Here is a 12,044-nt window from a genome sequence, read left to right as displayed (position 1 = left end):
ACTGCTAATCTCAAACGTTGACGGCAGAATGGTAATATCAGATATATTGAAACCTCAAACAACAACGTATTACCATATCGGTCGAGCTAGATAACCCTTGACCGTTGATCATAAGCCGCTTCATTAACATTACTCTTGACCATGGAACCGTGTGATCATTAAATCGTCTCGTCTTTAGATTTTGCATATATCGTTTGACTTATTAGCAGACGCTCCTGAGGAAATGGCTTGACGCTTGTCGGTTTGACAGCACGAGGCCCACGTTTGTCAAATGTTTATTGGCTCGGCGCCACCCGCACGACCCGGGAAACAGCAGCGCAGCAGCAACTGCAACCGATCCCAGTTCTCCCAGTTCTCGACAATTCAAGGTCGTTCCTGCCTCAATCACGTCATTGTTGTTGTTGTTGTCTTTCGCGATGCAGATGTGCAACTGGGTAACTCTTCGTCGGGCACTGTACTCTCTGATCCGTACGAACATGATTTCCCATCCAATGTTATGAAGCACCCACCACATTACCAGCACCACTCCGGTCGTTCTTCCTCTTGTTGATTCTTAATTTAATATCTACACCTTTCTCGCGGCTTATCGTGTTCCCTGCCGTCTACCAATACGTTGGAACAGGATCGAAACGCTGGTGCCTTGTTTGGGAGGCGAACCAGCTTCCCCCGCGAACCATCCCATCCTCGCATCCCCCATCTTGTTTGTACAACAGCTTCGTGCGACTTCGTTGGCTGTCGCGCCCCCCTTCGCTCTGATACGTCATGATCTGATCAAGATCTCTACAACGGCCGAGGGAACAAGGTCAGGGGAATCCGATCTTGGATAGCTTCCTGACCCGCGTGTGAGTGAGCACGGTTGGCGAGGATTCATAGATCTCCTCTCCCTTTTCCTCTTGCTCTTTCGAGCGACGATATGGTTCTACCAAACACAATGGCTTTAAACACGCCCAAACACGCGGTTGCGCTCCCCTCGCCGTCACGCATCATCGCAACGTTGTTTCTGCTCGGATTTCTGCATACCTCGAGCGCGTTTCATACCAATCGCATGTTCTCAACCGATCATACACTGCGTCCGCCGAGATGGGGACCTCCTACGAAGAGAGATGGAATGGCGCCGCTCAAAATCACGAATAAATGTCCCAATACCATCTGGCCAGGCATTGGTACCCAAGCCGGCACGGGACCTGGAATAGGAGGGTTTGAACTGGCCTCCGGCGCAAGCAGAGATTACACCGTGAGCAAGGACTGGCAAGGCAGAGTCTGGGGGAGGACGAATTGCAGCTTCAATCCGACTGGAGACGGCCCAGCAAACATCGCAGCGAACAACGGTGCTGCTTGCGACTCGGGAGATTGTCTAGGCGTGCTGAATTGTGTTGCTACAGTAAGGAGGATTTCGCTGTAACATGAGCATTTGCTAACGTGTGGTGGCAGGGAGTCGCGCCCGCAAGTCTCGCCGAATACGATCTCGCGGGCGGTGTTGGTGGGACGCAAGCTTTCTACGACATTTCTCTCGTTGACGGATATAATATCCCGATTGGGATCGTTTTCCTACCTGGCGACGATGTGAAGCTTCAGAAGGTCCCACCAAACCTAACTAATGCTGTGTGCATTGCAACTGCTGGCTATGCATCAGATCCCGCACCTTCTGGTACCAATGGAATGTCCTCGAACGCGTCCTATCCCGTTCCCTATGAACCAACACAAACGAATATGGACCTCGCAACGTGGTGTCCATGGGACTTTCTAGTTATCAAACCGGACAAGCCAGGAGACGGTGTCTACCCTTACCCCGACGACATGATCCAACGGCCTGTCTTTGATCCGTGCAAATCGGCATGTGCTGCAACGAATGCGCCTTCGGACTGTTGTACCGGAGCCTATAGTGATCATGGTGTGTGTATGCCAAATATGTATTCTCAGCAATCGAACAAGGTATGCCCTGACGCATACGGCTTTCCTTTCGACGATGAAGGAAGCACCTTCATTATTCCTACTGGTGGTGGGTTTGAAACCGTCTTCTGCCCCGAAGGTCGGAGCACAAACATCTTGAAAACTTTCAAACAACAGTTGCAGGATTTGACGGGCGCACCTGGTGTAGGGAAAGGGATGGATGCCATCGACCAAGATGCGCGAAATCTCACCATCATAATGAATGCCGCCAAGAAGTCGAGTGCGGAGAGGAGTAGAGGTGAAGCGTCAAATATGGGCAAGACGAGTATGTGTGCTATGGTTGTGGTGATTGCTTGGGCTGTGTTGTGGTAGGAAGTTGTATATGGGAAGTTTGGAGATGAGATGAGACGAGGCATGATTGGTTTGGTTTGTTTTTGTTACGATGACCTACGATACCCCTTGGTGTGGTATTTTTACCTACCTATAGTTTACGTTTGAACATGATTAGACGAAAAGAATGATTATATACCGTCCTACCACCCATTGCGAAGAAGTGATTTCGATTTTGCGACTCCGTGATTTACTAGCATCCTAATTACCACATATCATTAAATAGTCAATATTCAACATCCGATCCAATGGCTTAGGCACAAGTGCCAGCCAGCATTCACAAGGTCGCACGTCAAATTAAAGCATCACAGTAAAGAGTCAATAGCAACAATCTATCTATAACTTGCTCATCATTCTCATAATCACCCACACCATCACACATCTAAACCATGATTCATTACGCATCAAACCTACCCCCCAATTTTTCTCCAAGACTTGCTTGAACGCAATGCAACGCCCTCAAATGCACAGCCGCAAGGAGCCAGTGGTCATTCCTTGTTACAAATCCGAAGTCCCATCAGCCGAAGGCAGCGGAATAGCACGGTACAGCAGAATCAACGCCGAATGCGATTCTCCACCACCGGAAAGCGTTGCGATAGTATCGGCTTCAACCTCAGATACCTTGTCATCATCAAACCACCACCATTTGCCATCTTCCTCGCCGCGCCTGCCCGTCTTGGGATCGAGCGGTCCTTGCTTTTTGACAAACGACGTGTAGTGACCGCTATCCGCGCTGGCGCCTTTGTGGGTGACGACGCCGCGGAGTTCGTAGAGACCAGATTTGTTGGATCCTTCGTCGTCCAAGAGATCTTGGCTGATCAGAGAGTGAAGTTCCTTTTTGGCTTCCAGCAGCGCGGCAGCCTTTTCTGCGTCGATCTCGGCATCGGTTTTGTATACCACGTCTTCCATTTCAGTGTCTCCATCGGCGGTCTTGCCATCTTTCTTTTTTGAGTCTTTTTTGTCCACGGGCTTTTTATCGCTCTCATTTTTGGATGCGGAAACAGAGTCGACGATCCCCGCGGCAGCGTCGGCGGCTTCCTTGTCGCGGATTTTCTTCTGTCGTTTACGTGCTCTCTCGATATCTTCCTCGTCTTTTCGCACTTCGCGCACCTTGTCCCGGACTGGCACTAATTTTGCTCGAAGCTCGTCTGTACAGAACTCAACCATGTCTAGCTCGTGTGGAAATGTTACTTTTCGCATGATCTTGGTCTTGATACCCGAGTCGCCTGCACGCTCTTTCCAGCCAAATCGAACAAAGTGTACAGTGAGATATTTCGGCAATCGCGAGATGTGAGAGGTCCTTGTATAATGGCCACCACGCATCTCGATGTTAGCTACTCCGGCATCTTTAAGCCCATCTCTCAAGTGATTGGTCGTGCCTTTGATATTGCAATTTAGCTTCAGGAAAATCTCCTGCGTCGTTTCGCCCTCCTGATCAGCGGCACCTTCGTCTTGCTTTGTGACGATGGTGGTTCTGCCGGTCATGTACCTGTCAACAAAAGACAACGCATTGCTTTCACTGCTTTCACTGCTATTGGGATCCGACTTTTGTAGCAAGAGTTTCTGTTTGAGTTGTGTGATGATGTGGGACCATGCCTCTTCAGCATCTTGCTGGGCGTACCCATGACCATTTTTCGCCCTTTGAGCAAACTGCTGGTTTTCCGCCCGAAGAGCAAGGAGAAATACGTGGGGCGCAAAGTGCTCCTGCGTTTCCCCCATATATTTGTACAAGTCTCGCAGAGCAGCCGTTGTGTCCGCCGATGCGCCAGAGCCCGGTCTACCATACTTCACAAGCTCCTCCTGGAGTTCTGGAATAGTTCGAAGAGTTTGCAACGCCGAGTTTAAGTAACATGTGTTTCCCAAGTTTGTCAATCCAGCGGGGATTGCTCCCACCTGCTGGGCAGCTTCTGCTTCCGTCATGTCCTCGACGAATTTGATAGCCTCCTTCGGCCTGCTCAGGGCGGTCGCTCCAGATCTGGGTGTTCCAATCATCATAAACTCTTGTCCGGGTTTCGCGTTGAGTTTCGAAAGCTCCATGTCATCTTTCAGCTGGCCGCCCTTCACGAGAATCTTCTGGCGGTCTGGTTCGACATTGGTGACGGAGTAGACCTGGAGCTTGAAGACCTCGCCGTTGGTGGACGGGTCAAGATCCACATTGTGCTTCTTGCCCTGATGCTTGATAACAACTATATGGAGTGTTAGCAGTCTCGAGCATGGCATGGGAAGGGTTTATCAAACCGGGAATTGTCGCCATGGTGGCGGGGGGTGGTGGGCGCGAGATTGAAGATTTGATCCTGTTCTTCCTCGAAGAAATGCGTGGGCAAAAGACAGGTGGAAGCTTGATTAATGGATCACCACTCTATGAAACTAATTGTTCGATTCGACCACAAGCAGAAACACAAGCAGCGGGTGTGCTCGAATCTAGAAAACAAACAGCTTCGAGGATGCAGCGAGCAAGGCTAGCGTAGATGGTCCGTGCTCTGACGAACGACGTACACAGAAGTGCCTGGAAGAATCAGATTAGATTCTTGCTGCGCGGGTCGCTTCGAAACCAGCATTTACGCTCCTTAATCCACCTCTCGTTATTCCGTGAGGAGAACTTAAGCAAAAGGTATGGAGGACGTCCATTGACTATTGGTTGCCCGAAGGCGACAGCTTTCTGTCTATTGTAACTAGTTAACCCTTGTGCACTTGGCTCCCTTATAGGAGTAAAGGAGCTTAGCTGCCTTACCTTCCCCGTGCTCTTGCTGCATGTAGCTTTCTTCACCTTCTTTTCGTGTCAAATAGCTGGAGATACTGGCCGATGATTATGTAAGTCCTTACAGAAGCTTCTCCTTCCAACTCTCGATACTCGTGTTGGTATACAATCAGTAACAAATAAATAACCCAACGTGCTAGGTACCTTACCTACCTATGTAGCAGATCACCCCAAAGTTAACCGAAAGAGGAAATATCGGACAACAACCTAAGGGGAATCGAAACTGCACCATCAGTGGCATAGCCATGTCTGTTGACTAAACTAAATCGTCTAGAATAGTATTCTACTCGGCCATTTAGCTTCCGAGCATTAATCGTCCTCTAAAATGTCATGTCTTCACAGATACCGGGGCGGCTGTATTCGCAATTTGCGTCATCTTATCGATTTTATTCAGGGGGTCCCCGCTACAGGACCCCGCGAGAGCAAAATTCGAAAAGTGACTCAAGAATGTTTGACGCCCACCACCGTACCTCTACGTACAACCAATTGCTTTTATAAATACATCTGCTAGACCTCGCTCGCCACTTAGGCGTTCTTTGACCTCCGCGCTTTTCAATTTCTTCGCTCCCACAAAAAGCAATTACAACCCCCGGGTTTCTCTAACCCCGCATTCCAATATGCCCATGTAAGAACATATGCGCCTGGTGGTATGAAATGCCACGCTCTAACAATCTGAACCCTCAGGCTTAAAGATCCGTCAAAGAAGTACAAAGCCTTCAAGCCACTCGATTTACCAGATAGGCAATGGCCATCCAAGACCATTGACAAGCCTCCACGATGGCTCTCGACCGATTTGCGCGATGGGAACCAGAGCTTGGTAGATCCCATGGTACAGCACACCGCAGAGCACAACTTAAATCACAGAAGCTAATGAACCCAACTATAGGATGGCGAGCAGAAATGGCTTTACTTCAAGATGCTAGTCGAGCTGGGTTACAAAGAAATTGAAGTATCGTTTCCCTCAGCGTCCCAGACCGATTTCGACTTTACGAGACGTCTCGTAGAAACACCGGGCGCGGTCCCCGACGATGTTTGGCTCCAAGTCCTCTCACCTTGTCGCGAGGAGTTGATCAAGCGGAGCGTTGATTCCCTCAAAGGCGCGAAAAAGGCTCTGCTACACATTTACGTTGCGACCAGCGATTGCTTTCGGCGGATAGTGTTTGGCATGACGGAGGAGCAAAACCTGGAGTTAGCAGTCAAATGCACGAAATATGCTAGGTCGATTACGAAAGATGACCCCACACAGGCCGGGACAGAATGGGCCTTTGAATTCAGTCCAGAAACATTTTCCGACACTAGCCCTGAGTTTGCAGTTCGAATATGCGAGGCTGTTAAGGAGGCTTGGGAACCAACGAGTGAGAACCCAATCATCTTCAACCTTCCTGCGACAGTTGAAATGTCAACCCCGAATGTATACGCAGACCAAATCGAGTATTTTTGCAGGAACGTAACCGAGAGAGAAAAGATATGCGTGTCTCTACACCCGCACAACGACAGGGGATGCGCTGTTGCGGCCGCAGAACTAGCACAAATGGCCGGAGCGGATCGAGTCGAGGGTTGTCTGTTCGGAAACGGGGAGAGGACTGGAAATGTGGATCTTGTCACGTTGGCCTTGAACCTCTATACTCAAGGGATACATCCAAACATTGATTTCTCGGACTTGAATCGCGTGATTGACGTCGTGGAAGTCAGCAACAAAATCCCAGTCCATCCTCGAGCGCCATATGGCGGCTCGCTTGTGGTGTGCGCTTTCAGTGGCTCTCACCAAGATGCTATCAAAAAGGGCTTTCAGGCTAGGAAACAGGCTGGCGCTACGGACGATGACAGATGGCAACTTCCATATCTTCCTCTTGATCCACAAGATATCGGCCGAACATATGAAGCCATTATTCGTGTCAATTCCCAGAGTGGAAAGGGTGGAGCCGCGTGGATCATTCTTCGAAACCTTGAGCTCGACCTTCCCCGTGGCTTGCAGGTAGCATTCAGCAAAATCGTACAGAAGCATGCCGATAAGGTTGGTCGAGAGCTTTTATCCCACGAGATTCAAGATCTTTTTGAAAAGACATACTTCATCAAAGACAACCCAAGATTTACCCTGCTGGATTACAGCATCAGAACAGATCGATCGATGTCTCCCGCGCCGCCTGCGCCAGGTAAAACACAAGATACGAAGAACCTCAAGCGAATATTCGAGGGTGTCATTTCCATTGATGGCGAAGAGAGACCACTTAAGGGAATTGGAAATGGCCCTATTTCAAGCTTGGCTAACGCATTATCGTCAGTGGGCATTGAGTTAGATGTCGCCGATTATAAAGAGCATGCTATAGGCTCTAGTCGAGATTCCAAGGCTGCTTCGTATGTAGAGTGTACAGCTGCAGGATCAACACAAAAGGTCTGGGGTGTCGGCATCCATGAAGACGTGGTACAGAGCTCTTTAATCGCCTTGTTGAGCGCTGCTAGCAATGTAAGCCCTTTCCTCCCTGCTACACCAAAAAATCCTGACCAAGAGCAGTTCATGACTACTCGGCCCAATACTCCTCTCCTATTCCGAGGCAAACATGGTCCGTCAATCAGCCAAGATATAGATCTCAACCGGAGCGCAAGAAATCCGAAAGGCGACACAAACCTGTCTATTCCCAAGCCCAATGGCGCCCCAGCGAGTGGTCCAGACGCCTCGAATATCATCAGCATATTAGAGGAGAAGGCGAACGGGATGTAAAGTGCAACTGCGGGGCTCACACAGCGGGACGAACCTCTGTTGATTGTTGGAGGGGTAGTTTCAGATGTTGACCTTGTTCCACGATGGCGCATGGGCAGCTTGAGTTTGTGGCGGGGAAAAGTAGCAAAATTGAGCAGCGTTGAATGCGTGAAATTTAGCAAATACACCTCCTGTATATTCCCCAAGCTTTGCACCAAAATTTTAATAATACAGTAATGACACTCTAATCATGACCCAATCCAGTACCCCCCCTACGGGTAGAGAGGTAGATCAGGGGCGTGAAATTATGCACGTGACTGGACCCTAATTTTTGCAAGTGGCGGTAATTTGGCACTAGGGTCGCATCGGAAATAGTGCGAAAGACGTCGAATTATGTGGGCAGAATCAACAATCCAATCTGGACAATAAAATTCCACTCTGCAAAACACCAAAGCAAAACAGTATTCTCCCATCGGCTTCTGTCGGTTTCTAACACTCTCTTGGCCAGTTTTACGGCATTTTCCTTCTCACCAAAGCTGCTGTCACCGTACCTGGGAAACAGCCCTGCAACGAGCTGCACCTGCGAAGCCTAGTCGACAGCAAGACGGATTTCGCTTCTGACAGGGCCATCTTCGAGAGATTCTCGACGGCTTGACCTCCGACATTCACCACACAATCTCCTACAGGTCGAACGTTCACTCCTGTGCACTTTCTTCATCTCCATCAGGATAACATCAACCACGCAATCACAATATCCAATAGACTCACAGCGCACCGGCTGTGAACCGCGAAGATGGATGTCAATTCGGTGCTTCTCAACACATTCTCCGCAGGTCAGTGCGAGTCATTCGAGCTTCGATGGATGGCAACACTGGATGATGAGGATGCTGACTTGTCCCAGATGCGACGACACGAAACAACGCAGAACAGCAACTCACACAAGCTGCCGAGTCGAACTTCGTGAGTCCCCAGAGCCTTGACCGCAAGTGTCATCTGCGCGAACAGCAGACTGCTAATACCATCTCCCTAGGCTGAATACCTCGTAATACTCGTACAACAACTTGCGAACGAGGAGGCACAGGGTCCTGTTCGCGCTGCTGCTGGCATTGCGCTCAAGAACGCCTTCACCGCACGCGAATTTGCCCGATTACACGATTTGCAAGAGAAATGGCTGCAGCAGGACGCGGAAACGAAGAAGAGAGTCAAGAACTTGACCCTCGGAGCTCTCGCCAGCAGCAACAGTCAAGCTGGGCAAGCGGCTGCTCAAGTGGTTGCTGCTGTGGCAGCTATCGAAATTCCACGAGACCAGTGGCCAGAGCTTATGCCTACATTGGTGCGAAATGTTGGCGAGGGCGGTGATCATCTCAAGCAGACTTCGTTAACCACGATCGGATTTATCTGCGAGAGTCAGGACGCCGAATTGCGAAGCAGTCTCATTCAACACTCCAATGCCATCTTGACTGCGGTCGTCCAGGGCGCCAGAAAGGAGGAGCCAAACGCAGAAGTGCGGCTTGCCGCCATCTATGCGCTTGGGGACTCTCTCGAATTCGTAGACAGCAACTTCAGAAATGAAGGTGAGCGGAATTACATCATGCAGGTCATCTGCGAAGCTACACAAGCACCGGACACCAGAATACAACAGGGCGCGTTTGGATGTTTGAATAGGATTATGTCGTTGTACTATGAGCTCATGCGCTTCTACATGGAGAAGGCGCTCTTTGGCCTCACAATCATGGGCATGAAAAGCGACGAAGAGGACGTTGCCAAGCTTGCGGTAGAATTCTGGAGTACCGTGTGTGAGGAGGAAATTGCAATTGAAGATGACAATGCACAGGTATGGAATGGCTCAGCTTCACGTTGGACTAACTAATATTGGTGACAGATTGAGAATCCTGATGAGCTGCGACAGATTTTCCACTTTTCCAACGTCGCTACTAACGAGGTGGTTCCAGTTCTTCTCACACTATTGACCAAACAAGACGAGGACGCTGCAGATGATGAGTACAATCTTTCCAGAGCTGCCTACCAATGTCTTCAACTTTACGCCCAGGCAGTTGCCGGTTCCATCATCTCTCCCGTATTAGCTTTCGTCGAGGCAAATCTTAGACACGAAGATTGGCACAACAGAGATGCTGCGGTTTCCGCTTTTGGCGCAATCATGGAGGGCCCAGATGACAAGACTATCGAGCCCATCGTCAAGCAAGCTCTTCCAGTCATCATCAGTATGATGGACGACAAAGTAATCCATGTTACCGACTCTACCGCATATGCTCTTGGCCGCATCACAGAAGCTTGCTCCGAGGCTATTGACCCTGTGGCCCATCTACCAAAGTTGATCGCCTCTCTCTTTGGTGGCCTTGTCAGTAGTCCAAAAATGGCAGGGTCATGCTGTTGGGCTTTAATGAATCTTGCGGAGAGGTTCTCTGGTGAAATTGGCTGCGAAGAAAATGCCTTAACTCCACATTTCAACGAGAGCATCACACGCCTTCTCCAAGTCACCGAACGCGGTGATGCAGACAACCAACTTCGAACAGCAGCCTACGAAGTCCTCAACACTTTTGTTCAAAATGCTGCCAACCAAAGCCTGGGGTCCGTTGCTTCGCTTTCAGACGTCATAATCAAGCGCCTCGAAAGTACGATACCTCTGCAAGCACAAGTCGTTAGCGTCGAAGACAAGATTACTCTGGAAGAAATGCAGACCAGTCTTTGCACGGTTTTGTTGGCAATCATCCAGCGCCTGGAGAAAGAGATTGCACCCCAAGCAAATCGCATCATGACGGTCCTGCTACAGATACTTACGAATTCTGGACCTAAATCTAGCGTGCCTGACGCTGTTTTTGCCACTGTTAGCTCTTTGGCAAACGCTCTGGAGGAGGAGTTCTCCCCGTACATGGAGGCTTTCTCACCATTTCTCTACAACGCTCTTGGTAACCAAGAAGAACCAGCACTTTGTTCCATGGCAATTGGTCTTGTTAGCGACATCACTCGCTCCCTGGGTCCACTATGCCAGCCATATTGTGATACATTTATGAACTATTTATTGAATAATCTACGGGTATGTACTTCACCTTTCTCCTGTCGGCATTGTTTCTTCATGAGAACGCAATGCTTCCTTTACAGTTTCTGTGTCGATCTGGCCTTGAGTCTAGAAATTGATTCGAATTTTGTGCCTGACATATTACAGAGTACCGCGCTCGCAAACCAATTCAAGCCTGCAATCCTCCAGTGCTTTGGTGATATTGCTGGTGCCATTAGTGGCCACTTCGAAACGTATCTTTCAGTCGTTGCTCAAGTTCTTCAGCAGGCAGCTGGTGTTCAAGCAAGCCCAGACGGTTCGTATGAGATGTTCGACTATGTCATCTCGTTGCGCGAGGGTATCATGGATGCGTGGGGCGGAATTATCGGTGCCATGAAAGTCAGCAACAAAAGTAAGAAGTACTGTGTTGTATTACTTGACTCTTGCTAATGCTTCCATAGCCGCACTTCTGACTCCATATGTTGAATCCGTATTTACTCTCCTGAATACCGTTTATCTTGACCCAAGTCGAAGCGATGCGTTGATGAGATCTTCTATGGGTGTTATCGGGTATGTCATAGAATTCTATCTCTGCTCCAAGCATCTGCGCTAACTTTTGTAGTGATCTCTCTGACGCATTCCCCAATGGAGAATTTGCTGGTTTCTATCGAGCAGATTGGTTGACTGCGATGATCAAGGATACCAAACAGAATCGCGAGTTCCAAACACGAACAATCGAGACCGCCAGATGGGCACGAGAACAAGTGAAACGTCAGATCGGGCTAGGCACCCAACAAACCTGAGCCGCCTCCCCATTTCCGCGTGCAATATTATCATTTTAGCGTTCCCTTCCCTAGGATTATCGCAATTACGTCTACACATAGAGCTCGGGGCGGAATACCATTTTTTTGCATTATATTTTCTCCCGACTGGTCAACAAAAGAGGGGTCTTGTCCTCGATCAGCGACGTTTCTACTTGTTCACAGCCATAATCAGTCCAGCTGTACGTTTACGTCAACACATATGACCCAAGATCTCGAATTCCGGCGAAGTCGACTGCGAATCAAAAATGGATCCGTGGGGAAAAGTTTGTACGGTACAGCAAGACACAATTATCACCAACCAGCACTATAAACACAACAATTGTACAAAACACTCTACGACCCCTTTACGCACCGCGCCAATACCCCCGTTTATTTCATTCTGCAGCTCCGATTCGATCCTTTCGGTGAGACAAAACCACAAATCGACGACCGGAGATTTTACCAAAACACAAGCCGCTGAAATAACTC

The 12,044-nt window shown here is 49.3% G+C and overlaps 4 protein-coding genes across 4 annotated transcripts; 3 read left to right on the top strand and 1 right to left on the bottom strand.

Moving 5' to 3' along the window:
• Window positions 1-931: 931 nt before the first annotated feature.
• Window positions 932-2,262, top strand: GLAREA_02308 (Osmotin, thaumatin-like protein; the record flags this gene model as incomplete). The annotated part of the gene is made up of 2 exons (XM_008087394.1): window positions 932-1,381; window positions 1,432-2,262. 2 exons carry the CDS (start codon window positions 932-934, stop codon window positions 2,260-2,262), a joined length of 1,281 nt encoding a protein of 426 aa, XP_008085585.1.
• A 516-nt stretch (window positions 2,263-2,778) lies between these two features.
• GLAREA_02307 (Cysteine proteinase) lies at window positions 2,779-4,534 on the bottom strand (the record flags this gene model as incomplete). Its single annotated transcript, XM_008087393.1, has 2 exons — window positions 2,779-4,466; window positions 4,519-4,534. 2 exons carry the CDS (start codon window positions 4,532-4,534, stop codon window positions 2,779-2,781), a joined length of 1,704 nt encoding a protein of 567 aa, XP_008085584.1.
• Window positions 4,535-5,655: 1,121 nt separating this feature from the next.
• GLAREA_02306 (Aldolase) lies at window positions 5,656-7,757 on the top strand (the record flags this gene model as incomplete). The annotated part of the gene is made up of 3 exons (XM_008087392.1): window positions 5,656-5,663; window positions 5,723-5,867; window positions 5,925-7,757. The coding sequence occupies 3 exons, from the start codon at window positions 5,656-5,658 to the stop codon at window positions 7,755-7,757; spliced, it is 1,986 nt and encodes a 661-aa protein (XP_008085583.1).
• A 772-nt stretch (window positions 7,758-8,529) lies between these two features.
• On the top strand, window positions 8,530-11,555 carry GLAREA_02305 (ARM repeat-containing protein; the record flags this gene model as incomplete). Its single annotated transcript, XM_008087391.1, has 7 exons — window positions 8,530-8,569; window positions 8,638-8,696; window positions 8,767-9,570; window positions 9,619-10,791; window positions 10,921-11,164; window positions 11,214-11,322; window positions 11,375-11,555. 7 exons carry the CDS (start codon window positions 8,530-8,532, stop codon window positions 11,553-11,555), a joined length of 2,610 nt encoding a protein of 869 aa, XP_008085582.1.
• Between the last annotated feature and the right edge of the window lie 489 nt (window positions 11,556-12,044).

This window comes from Glarea lozoyensis (genome assembly GCF_000409485.1).
Source record: "Glarea lozoyensis ATCC 20868 chromosome Unknown GLAREA6, whole genome shotgun sequence".
NCBI lineage: Eukaryota > Fungi > Ascomycota > Leotiomycetes > Helotiales > Helotiaceae > Glarea > Glarea lozoyensis.
This window is presented reverse-complemented; position numbering and strand designations above follow the sequence as displayed.